This window comes from Anomaloglossus baeobatrachus, chromosome 2, assembly GCF_048569485.1.
Source record: "Anomaloglossus baeobatrachus isolate aAnoBae1 chromosome 2, aAnoBae1.hap1, whole genome shotgun sequence".
Taxonomy (NCBI): Eukaryota; Metazoa; Chordata; class Amphibia; order Anura; family Aromobatidae; genus Anomaloglossus; species Anomaloglossus baeobatrachus.
Genome location: NC_134354.1, coordinates 254,916,822 through 254,933,512, shown reverse-complemented (window position 1 = coordinate 254,933,512; position 16,691 = coordinate 254,916,822). Strand labels below are relative to the sequence as shown.

The window sequence follows — 16,691 nt, the reverse complement described above, 5'->3', positions numbered from 1 at the left end:
AACGTTATGACCGATAGGACGTAATTTTACTGCCCGCGGTCGTTAAGGGGTTAAACTCTCAAAATGGCCAGAAAAAGAGAACTTTCATGTGAAACTCGACAGTCTATTCTTGTTCTTAGAAATGAAGGATATTCCATGTGAGAAATTGACAAGAAACTGAAGATTTCCTACAACGGTGTGTACTATTCCCTTTAGAGGAGAGCACAAACATGCTCTAACCTGAGTAGAAAGAGAAGTGGGAAGTGGGAAGCCGCGCTGCACAACTGAGCAACAAGACAAGTACATTAGAGTCTCTAGTTTGAGAAATCGATGCCTCACAGGTCCTCAACTGTCAGCTTCATTAAGTAGTACCCGCAAAACACCAGTGTCAACGTCTACAGTGAAGAGGCGACTCCGGGATGCTGGCCTTCAGGGCAGAGTGGCAAAGAAAAAAACATATCTGAGACTGGCGAATAAAAGGAAAAGATTAATATGGGCAAAAGAACACAAACATTGGACAGAGGAAGATTGGAAAAAAGTGTTATGGACAGACAAATTGAAGTTTGAGGTGTTTGGATCATACAGAAGTACATTTGTGAGATGCAGAACAACTGAAAAGATGCTGGAAGAGTGCCTGATGACATCTGTCAAGCATGGTGGAGGTAATGTGATGGTCTGGGTTTGCTTTGGTGCTGGTAAAGTGGGAGATTTGTACAAGGTAAAAAGGATTTTGAATAAGGAAGGTTATCACTCCATTTTGCAACGTCATGCTATACCCTGTGGACAGCGTTTGATTGGAGCCAATTTCATTTTACAACAGGACAATGACCCAAAGCACACCTCCAAATTATGCATGAACTATTTAGGGAAGAAGCAGCAGCTGGTATTCTATATGTAATGGAGTGGCCAGCCCAGTCACCAGATCTCAACCCTATTGAGCTGTTGTGGGAGCAGCTTGACCGTATGGTACGAAAAAAGTGCCCATCAAGCCAATCCAACTTGTGGGATGGGGAAAGCATGGGGGGAAATATCTCCAGATTACCTCCGCAAATTACCAGCTAGAATGCCAAAGGTGTGCAAAGCTGGAATTGCTGCAAAAGGAGCATTCTTTGACGAAAGCAAAGTTTGAAGGAGAAAATTATTATTTCAAGTAAAAATCATTATCTCTAACCTAGTCAATGTCTGGACTATATTTTCTATTAATTATGCAACTCATTTGATAAATAAAAGTTTGATTTTTCATGGAAAAGACAAAATTGTCTGGGTGACCCCAAACTTTGAACTGTAGTATATATATATATATATATATATATATATATATATATACTGTATATAAAATATGTAGTAGAAGGGGACAGATATCTCATGTATGCTTTTCATGGACCCCTGTACCATGCATAAAAAACGCTCATCTGTACCTATTTCTGGGGCATGTCCCATAGTTGCAGTGTGATCTAACCCTAACGTGTTTCCCTAAATTGTTCCTACCACCTGCTATTCACAGCCTATACTGGTCCTTTTACAGGGGATGGTAATCACACTGACATTCATTCCTAACCATTGCTCCACAGAACCTTAATCAGCTGCATTTATTACTGATAATACCTTTTAGGCTGTTTCGACATGTGGGGATAGATTGCCTGGTGTCACTGATACTTAATAGCATACAGTGACTAGGGTTACATTGCTATCTCGAGGTTACTGACATTTTTTACCAGGTTGGATATTTTGTGACTTGATTGTCGCAGTAGCTTTATTCACCTGAATTGTGCTGCGATGTAGTACGGTAGTGAAACCCGGAAATCTTTGGCTATGTGACTGTGACTTCTGTCTTGGCCAGAGTTGCCACATAGTCCCAGCCATATATTGACCTAAAGTTGTCATTGGCTTGTGGTACATCAACGTAATATACATGGGATGTGCTTGTCAACAGGAGCTGATATACCAGAGTACGGCCACTGCAGTGTAAAAAGCTGTCGGTTCTGGCTCCATACACACTATACTTCTGGAGGTCCCATGACCTCCGCCTATTATATATTGAAAACTAGAGATGAGTGAGTATTACCATGCTCGGTACATGTAACGAGCAGTTGGATGCTCCGATGGTTGCAACTTGATCAACCGAGTATAATGGAAGTCAATGGGGAACTCGAGCATTTTTCTGTAAGATTTTCAAGAAAAAAAGCTCTAGTCCCCCATTGACTTCCATTATACTTGGGTGCTCGAGTAGCACACATCCGAGCATCCAGTTGCTCTTAATGAGACCCAAGCATGGCAGTTCCGAGACCCGAGCATGGTAGTTCCGAGACCCAAGCTTGGCAGTTCCGAGACCCGAGCATGGTAGTTCCGAGACCCAAGCATGGCAGTTCCGAGACCCGAGCATGGTAGTTCCGAAACCCCAGCATGGTAGTTCCAAGACCCAAGCATGGCAGCTCCGAGACCCGAGCATGGTAGTTCCGAAACCCCAGCATGGTAGTTCCGAGACCCAAGCATGGCAGTTCCGAGACCCAAGCATGGCAGTTCTGAGACCCGAGCATGGTAGTGCTTGCTCATCACAATTTATGACCTATACTAGTGTTCATTAATCAGTATCTTTGCTTCATCCTGGAAAAGCCCGTTAATGGCAGCGGTCGTGCTGGCACAGCCCATAGAAATGCTTATTAGTCTGAATAATACTGTGTTTGATAAGGTGGGACAATTTATTTAAAACATCTTCTGCAATTAAGCCATTTAGCAATTCTCCCAAGTCATTTGTGCCTACAAGCAGCACAGAAAGGTGGAGAGTAACCGCTCTCAGTGCGGCTTCGTATTCTCCATTAACTCAAGCGGATTGCTAAATGGCTTGCAGTAATTGCACAAGATATTTTCCATAAATTCATTGTCTAAAGCAGCAGTTTTTTCTCTTGAATATGTTTCTCTGCACAGCTGAGAGCTCAGCAGGTATGTACTTATCCAGAGGTACAAAAAAACCCCACTCCCGGCACGTACAAAGCATCTCCTAAATGCTGCAGATAAAGATGCATAACAAGGAGAGCGAGGTGGTAAAATCACAGAATGTGACATGGAATTTCCCAGCAAATAAGGTGCCGCATCGTTCCGTGTGGACAATTTTTATTGCCAAGGCCTTTATGTGCCTTGGCACCATAAAATGCCATGTACAGGTTGTTACTCTATATTTGTTCTATTACATAGAGTTTATGAGCAAGAAGAAGGGTTAAAGTTCAGATTGTACGCAAATTATACACAGTAAATATATTTTTTTGTGTGTGGAATTTGTCACAGTATTTTGAAAGGGTATGTAAATGCTTTGCAGGAAATACCAGACATGTCGGCCCTCTATGCCCAACATGGGGCAGAATCTCCACGAGTTGCAGACTACTGGCTCTACAAATGTCTGCGGAAGTTTAGCGGCTTTGTGGCACACGTTCTTTCTCTTGGTTTTACCATCTTCTTAGTGATTCTTGCTCGGCCTGGGACTAGTGAGTACACATAGCACTTATATTATAGAATGTATATATTTTATAGAGATAAGTATACTTTATATCTTCCTGTCCAGATGTCTTTCTTTATATCTAGCATCATTTTTCTATCAGAATGTAAGGAATACAGAATGTCACTTTAAATAGCTAGAGATAATTAAGTATGATGTGTACAACTCATTTGTACAAATTTTATGATTATCTAATCAGGGCTTTACAACTAACGTTCCCAAAAATCTGGTCTGGGGTCCCCTAGAATTCAGGGAAGTATCTATTTTAAAGCGAGCCTGTTATGTCCAAAAATGCTGGTAACTTGTAGATCTTGGGTTAATCTGCAGGTTCATAGTGTTCCAAAGATTCCTGGCCGCTGTGCTAAAAGTGTGGTTGCTGGGAGAAAATGAACTATTCCTCCTGGTAGCCACTGACTTTCACTCATGGAGGTGTACACGGAGCGGCTACAGTCATTGCTCACAGTTCTGAGAGCTGCGGCTGTAAGAACGCTCCAAAACTTTGATTGACAGCTGTCTGCAGTGAATCAGTGCAGAACCAGCCGTCAATCTATTCTTACAGCCGGTGCTCACTGTGTATTGAGTGGTGCTGTATTTGCTCCATGGCTGAAAGCCGGTGGCTTCCATGAGGAATAAAGTAAATTTTCTCCCAGTAGCCGCACCTTCAGTGTGACAGCCGGACAACTTTCTTTCTTTCTTTTTTTTATATAGTGCTAACGTATTCCGCAGCGCTTTACATACATCAGGAACACTGTCCCTATTAGGGCTCACAATCTAAATTCCCTATCTGTATGTCTTTGGAGCATGGGAGGAAACCGGAGAACCCGAGGAAACTCACGCAAACACTGGGAGAACATACAAACTCCTTGCAGATGTTGTCCTTGGTGGGATTCGAGTCTAGGACCCCAGCGCTGCAAGACTGCAGTGCTAACCACTGAGCCACCATGCCACCATAACTTTGTTATGCTATTAACTTGCAGATTAACCCTATGTCTGCTGGTTAATATCATTTGGGGGCATGACAGGTTCCCTTCAAAGGCAACCTGTCACATGATTCATGCCTCTTGAACTACAGGACCATAAATCAGAGAGCAGCTTCTACATTCTCAACAGGTATCTTGAGGCCTGAAACTTTGCAGCAGCATAAATCAGCTGACGGGGTCCTTTCAAGTAAGGTTCCTCCTTGCTAATTAGGTTAGGAATTGCAGATCTATGCAGTTTCTGATCCTGTAAGCTCACAAGTGTGTGAAAGCTGTGTAGCAACACACAACAGCTGTTAAAGTAGATATTAGGCACTCGGCCAGATATTTCACTTCACAGAAAGCCTGCAATGATAAATGATGAGCCTAAGGAAATCAATACTGCCATTATTAGGAAGTGTGGAAGAATTCAGATAGGAGATGATTGCTGTGAGCCTAGGATGTATCTTGTTCTTACTTTAAATGGAGCATACATTGATTTTTTTCTTTATTTTGTCTGAGAGATTAAAACCCTAGACACAATGTGCAATTCAGATCAGCAGGTTTTACCATGAGTAATTTTTTCTGAATATGTTGTATTGCCATCTGCAGCAACACTAGTTGTATCGGACACTACACTATAAAAACAGCTAAACAGTGCCGACACTGGATGTTGAATCCAAACCAGTATGCTATTCATGACCTGTACTGTAAATAGGTCATCACATACCTTATGCCCAGACAACCCCTTTAAGCTATAGATATATTTTATTTTACAGTAGTACCTTATGGGTGCGGATGCTTCTGGATGGTTACTGTCAGAGGCAAACATTTAATCGTGGCTATAAACCATTATGAGCAGATCACCATGGCTGATCCTTTGTACTGTTTTTCTCCCAGTTGAACAGTTGAAAGGGATACCTAAGAGTTATCTTATGTTTCAGATTTACATGGTTCACGTGAATTACATATTGCTATCTGGGTAGGTCCACATGTCGAGGATATTTTAATAGGTTCAAAAGTGGTGGACATTTCATGTACAACCTCTGGCAAAAATTATGGACTCACCTGGCTCTGAGGATGTTCATTCAGTTGTTTACTTTTGTTTAAAAAAAGCAGATCACAGACATGGCACAAAACTAAAGTTATTTCAAATGGCAACTTTCTGGCTTTAAGAAATACTAAAAAAAAATCATGCTAGCCGGTAACTGTGCTCGCCGGTAACTGTTACTTTTCAAAACCAAACAGGAGGAAAAATTATGGAATCACTCTATTCTGAGGTAAAAATTATGGAATCACCCTGTCAATTTTCATTCCCAAAACTAACACCTGCATCAAATAAGATCTGCTTGTTATTCTGCATCTAAAAAGGAGTGATCACACCTTGGAGAGCTGTTGCACCAAGTGGACTGACATGAATCATGGCTTCAACAGAGATGTCAATTGAAACAAAGGAGAGGATTATCAAACTCTTAAAAAAGGGTGAATCATCACGCAATGTTGCAAAAGATGTTGGTTGTTTATAGTCAGCTGTGTCTAAAATCTGGACCAAAAACAAACAACATGGGAAGGTTGTTAAAGGCAAACATTCTGGTAGACCAAGGAAGACATCAAAGCGTCAAGACAGGAAACTTAAAGCAATATGTCTCCAAAACAGGAAATGCACAGCAAAACAAATGAGGAATGAATGGGAGGAAACTGGTGTCAATGTCTGTGACCGAACTGTAAGAAACCACATAAAGGAAATGGGATTTACATACAGTAAAGCTGAACTATAAAAAGATGACTGCCTGAAGAGAAAATGTAAATTTCCACAGTCATTGATGATATGATGCTGCATGTCAGGAAAAGGTACTGGGGAGATGGCTGTCATTACATTTTCAATAAATTCCCAAGTTTACATTGAAATTTTGGACACTTTTCTTATCCTATCAATTGAAAGGATGTTTGGGGATGATGAAATCATTTATCAAGATGATAATGCATCCTGCCATAGAGCAAAAACTATGAAAATATTCCTTGAAAGAAGACACATAAAGTCAATGACATGGCCTGCAAATAGTCCGGATCCCAATCCAATTGAAAATCTTTGGTGGAAGTTGAAGAAAATGGTCCATGACAAGGCTCCAACGTGCAAAGCTGATCTGGCAACAGCAATCAGAGAAAGTTGGAGCCAGATTGATGAGAAGTACTGTTTGTCCCTCATTAAGTCCATGCCTCAGAGACTGCAAGCTGTTATTGAAGCCAGAGGTGGTGCAACAAAATACTAGTGATGTATTGGACTGTTCTTTTGTTTTTGTTTTTTTTTTATTTTTCATGATTACATAATTTTACCTCAGAATTGAGTGTGATTCCCTAATTTTCCCCCCCTTTTGGTTTTGAAAAGTAAGTGTTACTGGCAAGCACATTATGTTTTCATGATTTATTTCAGTGTTTCTTAAAGCCAGAAAGTTGACATATGAAATTACTTTAGTTTTGTGCCGTCTATGATCTGCTTTTTTTTTTTTTTACAAAAGTAAACAACTGAATGAACATCCTCAGAGCCAGGTGAGTCCATAATTTTTGCCAGGGGTTTTAGATTATGTCCCGGATTTCAGAATTTCTTTTTAAAAACTTTAAGCCTTTATAATTGACCCATTCCCTTAAAAATGTGAGCTAGAAACTTATGTAGAAAGAACAATGCACATTTTTCTCTATTTTTCAGTCTTTCCTTAATTATTTAATTTCCACATATTGTTAATATAATAGCCAGTCTTATAAATCAAAGCTACAAATGCTTGAGGATAGTTTATCTAAGGGCATGTGCACATTGAGGTTTTTGAGGAGTATTTTTGGAGTGGGTATGCTCCAAAAGAAGCCTGAAAAATTCCTTAACAAAACTCTGCAAAGTGCTCCAAACTAGGCACTGTCAAATCAGAAAGCTGCAAAAACGCTTCTGTAACACAGGAAATTAATAGTCCTGAAAAATGATTAATAACTGTATGACAACTGAGAAAAAAATCGTACCACTTTTCTGGATTAAAATCGGACCAATATTTCTATACTTTCCTTTGAACCTAGTGTGATTAAGGCAGTGCTAGTACTTTTTCTCCATAAATAGTTGACAATTGCCATTCTACCACATGTATAATCTGCAGCAATTTTGCCCTGTGTTGACTCATTTGTACAATAAAGTTATTTTATTGTGTACAGTGAAAATTGATAGCTATTAAAATGAAGATGTCATCCCAAATTGACAATATAAACTGAGTACAGAATTTAGTAGGGAACACGGCCTTAGTAAAATAGCACCTTCAGTGTTCTATTCGCTGCCTCCGATCTGCTAGTAATTAAGGTGCTTGGTGCACCCTTGCTGTGGCCAAGAGGCTCAGTACCCTGTTTGCTCACTGGTTTTGCATGTCGCTGTCTCCCTCATTGTTGATTAATATAGTTGACTTGCCTGAGCTCTGTAAGTCACCAGTGAGGAAGGGGTATGCAAAACCAGTGGGCGGTACAGTGCTCTGAGCCTCCTGGCTACACCAAGGATGCATTGAGCACTCTAAGGCGGGCTTTGCACACTACGACATCGCAGCCCGATGCTGCGATGCCGAGTGCGATAGTGCCCGCCCCCGTCGCAGCAGCGATATGTGGTGATAGCTGGCGTAGCGAAAGTTATCGCTACGCCAGCTTCACACACACACTCACCTGCCGTGCGACGTCCCTGTGGCCGGCGACCCGCCTCCTTGTTAAGGGGGCGGGTCGTGCGGCGTCACTGCGACGTCACACGGCAGGCGGCCAATCAGAGCGGAGGGGCGGAGATGAGCAGGATGTAAACATCCTGCCCACCTCCTTCCTTCCGCATATCCTACGGAAGCCGCAGTGAGGCCGGTAGGAGACGTTCCTCGCTCCTGCGACTTCACACACAGCGATGTGTGCAGCCGCAGGAGCGAGGAACAACATCGGACCGTCGCGTCAGCGTAATCATGGATTACGCCGACGCTGCACCGATGATACGATTACGACGCTTTTGCGCTCGTTAATCGTATCATCCAGGCTTTACACACTGCGATGTCGCATGCGATGCCGGAAGTGCGTCATTTTCAATTTGACCCCACCGACATCGCACCTGCGATGTCGCAGTGTGCAAAGTGCCCCTAAGGCTATGTGCACACTAGAAAAAGGATTTTTCTTAAGAAATTTCTTAAGAAAATTTCTTAAGAGCGAAGGATTAGCGCAGCTGCGTTAAAAAACGCACCAAAAACGCATCTGCGTTTTTACCGTGATTTGGTGCATTTTCGGTGCGTTTTTGGTGCGTTTTTACCGCTGGTTGCTCCCTGCGTTATTGTGCCAATTATCTATGGCAAATAACGCAGTTAGCTGCAGAAAAGAAGTGACATGCTCATTCTTTTTCTTAAGAAAATCTACTGAAAGAATTTTCTTAAGAAAAAAACGCAGTGTGCGCACAGCTAATTTTTTTTGCCATAGGTTTGGCTGGGGAATGTCTGCAGAAAGGTTACAAGAATTTCTCAAGAAATTTCTGCAGCAAAAACGCACCAAAAACGCAAGTAAAAAACGCAGTGTGTGAACACAGCCTAATCATCAAATGTGATTACACAAGGTTTTCTGCAGAATTGAGGCAGTGATTGTAATACTAACGGTTTGTGCAGAAGATGTCTATTTTTAGGCAGATTTTATTCTCAAAACTGACTGAAAAAGCCCTAACTAAACTACCAAAAGAATAAACGTGTATTGTTTAAGTAACGTTATCTGAAGCATCTTCTTGACAATCACTGGGTTTGCCCTCCTGAAAAAGATGTTGTGGACAGCTACCCTTAAGGGTACTTTACACGCTGCGACATCGCTAGCAATAGCTAGCGATGTTGTGCGCGATAGCACCCACCCCCGTCGTTCGTGCGACATTTGGTGATCGCTGCCGTAGTGAACATTATCGCTACGGCAGCGTGACACGCACATACCTTGTCAGCGACATCGCTGTGACCGCCGAACAATCCCTCCCTCAAGGGGGAGGTGTGTTCGGCATCATTGAGACGTCACTGCGGCGTCACTAAGCGGCCGGCCGATAGAAGTGGAGGGGCGGAGAGGAGCGGGACGTAACATCCCGCCCACCTCCTTCCTTCCGCATTGCCGGTGGAGGCAGGTAAGGAGATGTTCCTCGTTCCTGCGGTGTCACACATAGCGATGTGCGCTGCCGCAGGAACGACGAACAACATCGTACCTGTGGCAGCAGCGATATTAAGGAAAGTAGCGACGTGTCAACGATCATCGTTTTTGAACGATTTTGCGATCGTTGATCATCGCTCCTTGGTGTCACACGCAGCGATGTCGCCAACGGCGCCGGATGTGCGTCACTAACGACGTGACTCTGCCGATATATCGGTAGCGATGTTGCAGCGTGTAAAGCACCCTTTAGGGTGCTATGTTTATAGGAGCTATATCCAATGCTAAGCAATGTGCTTAGTTTATTCTGTAATTTTGGCTGACAGACATCATTTAAAGGGAAACTGTCAGTAAGATCAACCCTTCCAAACCTCATGTATGAGCATTCATGCCTATGAAATATGCATTCATTGACACATTTATATCTCTCTATTGCTGTGATCATGGGATGTTAGTGTTTAAGTCAGGTGCAAATAAGGCATTAAGGTCTTTGGACGTAACACAGCACTTAAAGGGAATCTGTCAGCAGGTTTTTGCTACTAAATCTGAGAGTAGCATAATGTAGGCAAAGGGGCCCTGAGCTGAACGATATATCATATATATCTCTGTGTGCAGCTGTTCTGACAGTGAAAAATTTTAGATTTTGTATGTAGCAGAGCTCTGGGAGCTGTCCCCACCCACACCATGATTTCAGTGTCTATTTCCATAGACAGAAGCCCCTTATTCGTAGAAAGTGCAGAGATGGACTAGAGCTCACCAGCCTCAGAGACCCCCTAATGATAAATATAACAGGCTTAAGCTAACATTGCGGGTAAACAAAAAAAGACTTTGAGATAACAGAAGCAGGGCTGAAGTCTCTGTTTTAACTATTGCAGCATACTGTCTTCAGGTTACATTGCAGAAAAATGGTGACATACAGTTAGGTCCAGAAATATTTGGACAGTGACACAAGTTTTGTTATTTTAGCTGTTTACAAAAACATGTTCAGAAATACAATTATATATATAATATGGGCTGAAAATGCACACTCCCAGCTGCAATATGAGAGTTTTCACATCCAAATCGGAGAAAGGGTTTAGAAATCATAGCTCTGTAATGCATAGCCTCCTCTTTTTCAAGGGACCAAAAGTAATTGGACAAGGGACTCTAAGGGCTGCAATTAACTCTGAAGGCGTCGCCCTCGTTAACCTGTAATCAATGAAGTAGTTAAAAGGTCTGGGGTTGATTACAGGTGTGTGGTTTTGCATTTGGAAGCTGTTGCTGTGACCAGACAACATGCGGTCTAAGGAACTCTCAATTGAGGTGAAGCAGAACATCCTGAGGCTGAAAAAAAAGAAAAAATCCATCAGAGAGATAGCAGACATGCTTGGAGTAGCAAAATCAACAGTCGGGTACATTCTGAGAAAAAAGGAATTGACTGGTGAGCTTGGGAACTCAAAAAGGCCTGGGCGTCCACGGATGACAACAGTGGTGGATGATCGCCGCATACTTTCTTTGGTGAAGAAGAACCCATTCACAACATCAACTGAAGTCCAGAACACTCTCAGTGAAGTAGGATATCTGTCTATAAGTCAACAGTAAAGAGAAGACTCCATGAAAGTAAATACAAAGGGTTCACATCTAGATGCAAACCATTCATCAATTCCAAAAATAGACAGGCCAGAGTTTAAATTTGCTGAAAAACACCTTATGAAGCCAGCTCAGTTCTGGAAAAGTATTCTATGGACAGATGAGACCAAGATCAACCTGTACCAGAATGATGGGAAGAAAAAAGTTTGGAGAAGAAAGGGAACGGCACATGATCCAAGGCACACCACATCCTCTGTAAAACATGGTGGAGGCAACGTGATGGCATGGGCATGCATGGCTTTCAATGACACTGGGTCACTTGTGTTTATTGATGACATAACAGCAGACAAGAGTAGCCGGATGAATTCTGAAGTGTACCGGGATATACTTTCAGCCCAGATTCAGCCAAATGCCGCAAAGTTGATCGGACGGCGCTTCATAGTACAGATGGACAATGACCCCAAGCATACAGCCAAAGCTACCCAAGAGTTCATGAGTGCAAAAAAGTGGAACATTCTGCAATGGCCAAGTCAATCACTAGATCTTAACCCAATTGAGCATGCATTTCACTTGCTCAAATCCAGACTTAAGACGGAAAGACCAACAAACAAGCAAGACCTGAAGGCTGCGGCTGTAAAGGCCTGGCAAAGCATTAAGAAGGAGGAAACCCAGCGTTTGGTGATGTCCATGGGTTCCAGACTTAAGGCAGTGATTGCCTCCAAAGGATTCGCAACAAAATATTGAAACTAACAATTTTTTTTGGCTTTGGTTTATTTGTCCAATTACTTTTGACCTCCTAAAATGTGGAGTGTTTGTAAAGAAATGTGTACAATTCCTACAATTTCTATCAGATATTTTTGTTCAAACCTTCAAATTAAACGTTACAATCTGCACTTGAATTCTGTTGTAGAGGTTTCATTTCAAATCCAATGTGGTGGCATGCAGAGCCCAACTCGCGAAAATTGTGTCACTGTCCAAATATTTCTGGACCTAACTGTATTCCCTTCAAGAAGCCATTATCTCCTGAGGTTGGTTCCCATCCCACTACCAGCGTCTTTTGCTTAGTTGATAGCTCCCTATCTGTGAGACATCAGATGCCAGGCAAGATAGTGAGCTACAAATCAAGCTTAGGAAACATCCTTAGGCTATGTGCGCACAGTGCGTTTTCGCTGCGTTTTTCGGGTGCGTTTTTGCTCAGAAAACTGCATGACTTTGCTTCCCCACAGTTTTCATTTTTGCTGTCTGCACACAGCGTTTTTTTTTTAGCTGCGTTTTTGTGGTGCCCACAAAATTGCAGCATGTCAATTATTTTTGCGTTTTTCACTGCTTTTCCACCCATTGAGTTCAATCAGATGTTCAAAAATGTAATGAAAAACGCAAATTGCAAATATAGCTCCGTTTTAGTGCGTTTCTATGCCTAAAAACGCAGCTATAAACGCAAGGGGTGGGTAGTAAAGGGACATGTACAGGAAGAGGATTCCTTCTGTTGGTAAACACAGAAGCCTCCCGGTACCGCCACTGCTGCTTCCACCTCACGTCCGGAGCCATGTCCGTTCCCGTGCGGCATTATGTCCGGATGGGAGGTGGAAGCAGCTGCGAAATCAAATGTGAACAGTAGAAAAAAAAAATGTCATACTCACCTGTCTGCAGACTCCTGGGGCCATGTCCGCTCCCAGCTCCTCTTCCCGGTACCGCCACCCCCGCTCCGGCTGTGTGCAGACTCCCGGGCACGTCCGATCGCTGCAGGACCTGATGGTGATCACCTGATGCGGTCACCTGACGCATCAGCTGATCGTAAGTCTCGCGGATCGTAAGTTACCGGCAGCTCCTGCAGCGATCGGATGGGAGTCTGCACAGATGTTTGTATTTTTTTTTTTTTTGCACTGATGCATCAGCTGATTGTATAACCGACGTTTATACAATCAGCTGATGTGTGATGTGATTCATGTCCTTGAACCTGACACATCATCTGATCATCATCTGAACAAATAGAAGAAATGTATGTATCATATGTGCCATTTTTTGGGGAAGGGGTTGGCCTTACTGATATACGGTATTCCCTTTAAATCATATATGCACCCTATAATAAAATGTACAAATTGCCATATACAACTGTTCAATTAATGAAAGCTAAGTGCTAACATATGGGTGTACTAAAGCGGGCTTTACACACTGCGATATCGGTCCCGATATCGCTAGTGTGGGTACCCGCCCCCATCTGTTGCGCGACACGGGAAAATCGCTGCCCGTGCCGCACAACATCGCCCAGACCCGTCACACATACCTGCCCGGCGACGTCGCTGTGACCGGCGAACCGCCTCCTTTCTAAGGGGGCGGTCCGTGCGGCGTCACAGCGACGTCACTGAGCGGCCGCCCAATAGCAGCGGAGGGGCGGAGCTGAGCGGGACGTAACATCCCGCCCACCTCCTTCCTTCTGCATAGCGGCCGGGAGGCAGGTAAGGAGAGCTTCCTCGTTCCTGCGGTGTCACACGGAGCGATGTGTGCTGCCGCAGGAACGAGGAACAACCTCGTTACTGCTGCAGTAACGATTTTTGAGAATGGACCCCCATGTCACCGATGTGCGATTTTGCACGTTTTTGCAACGATGCAAAATCGCTCATCGGTGTCACACGCAACGGCATCGCTAATGCGGCCGGATGTGCGTCACCAATTCCGTGACCCCAACGAGTTCGCATTAGCGATGTCGTAGCGTGTAAAGCCCCCTTTAGCCGAGTGTGTGAGTAAAGTGCTGTCCACATGTGGGCAGAGCTTCACAAGTGTGGTTAGCCTCATCGCGTGGCCATATCTTTATTCTAGCAAAAATGAGACTGAGTAATGGGTGTCAAGGTAATGTGTTGGCTTGGAATCGGGCCTTTATACCATGTGGTCTTTTATTCTGTTTGGTGAAGGCCACATAAGCAGCACTATGGAGGCCATTTTTAGCAATTTTACAGCTCAGCCGGATAAACTTACAGAAATCTACGATTATTCTTTGTGCATCTCGTAAAAGAAGGGGCCCAGATAAATGCCCAATAACTGTCCATTACTCTTCCCAGGTCTCTTTTCGTGGCATCCTGTGTTCATGGCTGGAGCTGTAAGTATCAGTGTCACAAATTGTATATTTGCTTTTCTATACTTTTTGTTTTCCCCTTTCTTAGCGATATCTGAGATACCTGGCTGACAAGCAGTATGGTTGCCATTAAAGCATCATCATCCAAGCCAATGTTTTTGTGACACAAAATAGGTGCAAAGTAACAGTATGCAGAAAGTTTGGATTTTAGGGCTATGTGTACATGATAAGTGGTGAAGAAGTTTCTGCGCTATTTCTGTATCTTTTGGCAGGAAAAACACATGTTTTTTTATGCGTTTTTGTTGCCCCTTTTTGGTGCAGATTTTTACCATTTATCAGTATGAGGGAAATCTGCAGCAAAAACGCTGAAAGATTTGACATGCTGCAGATATAAATCTGAACCAAATCTACACGCAGAAAATTCTCAATGTATGCGGGTCACTTCAAGATTCTCATTCACTTCAGATTTTGTAACAAATTTGTGCTGAAAAAACCCTTAAAAAATGTGACCAAAACACAACGTGCACACAGCCTTACAGTGCCTTAATAAAATATTCATATCCCTTGAACTTTTCCACATTTTTTTCACGTTACACCCACAAACCTCAATGTATTTTTTTTGTCATGTGATATACCACCACATAGTAACAAGTATTTGTGAAGTGTAAATCAAATGATACATGTTTTTTTAAAATACTTAAAAATATAAATGTGAAAATTGTGACATGCATTATTCAGTCAATACTTTATAGGACCACCTTTTGCTGCAATTGCAACTGTACTTTTTTTTGCAGTATGTCTCTATCAGCCTTTCACATCTAGAGGCTGTATTTTTTCCAATTCTTCTTTGCAAAATAGCTCTATCTCAGTAAGTTTGGATGGAGACGTCTGTGAACAGCAATTTTTGAAGTCTTGCCACAATGGGATTTAGGACTGGACTTTGCTCTGGCCATTCACACATATGAATATGCTTTGATCTATTCCATCCATTGTAGGTCTTCATCTTGCTGGAAGGTGAACCTTGTCAAGTCTTTTACAGCCACTAACAGGTTTTCCTCCAAGATTATGTTGTATTTAATTCCATCCATCTTCCCATCAACTCTGACCAACTTCCCTGTTTTTGCTGAAGAAAAGCCTCCCCACAGTATAATGTTGCCACCACCAATGCATTTAGCCCCAAACTTCTACTTTGGTCTCATCTGACCAAATCACCATCTTCCACATGCTAGCTGTGTTCTCTACATGGCTTTTTGTAAAACTGCAAACGGAGGTTCTTATGGCTTTTTAAAAAAAATATACCGTATATACTGGCATATAAGACGACTTTTTACCCCCTTAAAATAATGGCTACAGTGGGGGGTCGTCTTATACGCCGGATATACGGGGGGGGGGTGTGTATGTACACTGCAGCGTCCAGGGGAGGTGGGGGCAGCAGCTCTGGAGCGCAGGTGAACGCTGCGGCCTGCATCCTTTGATCTCCTGCACCCGCTCATATAATATGCACAGCCGCTGTCCATCTCCAATGGTGCTGAAATCGCACGCAGTGAGGGGCTGGGGCAGCGGTGCATATTCTATGAGCCTGCGCCCCCCTGTGATCGCACATGTCCCCCCCGTGTTAGATTTGGCCCCCAGGCTGCTGCTCATTCTAAAATAAAAAAGCTTTACTTACCCCTGCAGCGTTTCTCCCTGTGTCCCTGCTTCCAGTGTGATCAGGCAGAGACCTCAGCCTGCTGTGCCGATCACATGACCGCACTGAACCAGGAAGTGGAGGAACAGAAGCACGGAGGGAGACAGGAGATAAGGAAAGAGGGTTTTATTTTACTTTGGGCAGCAGCCTAGGGGCCATATCTGACACAGGGGGACTTGTGCGATCTATAGGGGCCATGGGCAGCACTATGGGGGCGATATCTGACACAGGGGGACTTGTGCCCATTATGGGCCCCGGTGAGCTGCTTCTAACCCCCCAGATGTATGCCCTGCCAATCCCCCCCCCCGCCGAGCCGCGGGTGCAGGCCCCACAGAGCAGCAGAGTTGTGTGTATTTGTCTGTATGTAGCAGAGTTGTATGTGTTTGTCTGTATGTAGCAGAGTTGTATGTGTTTGTCTGTATGTAGCAGAGTTGTACGTGTTTGTCTGTATGTAGCAGAGTTGTATGTGTTTGTCTGTATGTAGCAGAGTTGTATGTGTTTGTCTGTATGTAGCAGAGTTGTATGTGTTTGTCTGTATGTAGCAGAGTTGTATGTGTTTGTCTGTATGTAGCAGAGTTGTATGTGTTTGTCTGTATGTAGCAAAGTTGTATGTGTTTGTCTGTATGTAGCAGAGTTGTACGTGTTTGTCTGTATGTAGCAGAGTTGTATGTGTTTGTCTGTATGTAGCAGAGTTGTATGTGTTTGTCTGTATGTAGCAGAGTTGTATGTGTTTGTCTGTATGTAGCAGAGTTGTGTGTGTTTGTCTGCATGTAGCAGAGTTGT

At 43.2% G+C, this 16,691-nt stretch overlaps 1 protein-coding gene across 2 annotated transcripts in view; it reads left to right on the top strand.

Annotated features, from left to right (window-relative positions):
* The window catches only part of CYB561D1 (cytochrome b561 family member D1), a 49,592-nt gene that overhangs the window by 7,072 nt on the left and 25,829 nt on the right, over nucleotides 1-16,691 (top strand). Inside the window, exons 1-3 of one of the 2 annotated variants that reach the window (XM_075335760.1) lie at nucleotides 446-641; nucleotides 3,293-3,458; nucleotides 14,208-14,245. In XM_075335760.1, coding sequence (XP_075191875.1) covers nucleotides 633-641; nucleotides 3,293-3,458; nucleotides 14,208-14,245 — 213 coding nt within the window. In that variant the 5' untranslated portion in view covers nucleotides 446-632. Of the gene's footprint in view, nucleotides 1-445; nucleotides 642-3,292; nucleotides 3,459-14,207; nucleotides 14,246-16,691 lie in introns of those variants that run through there. The other variant, XM_075335761.1, reaches the window with a different exon arrangement.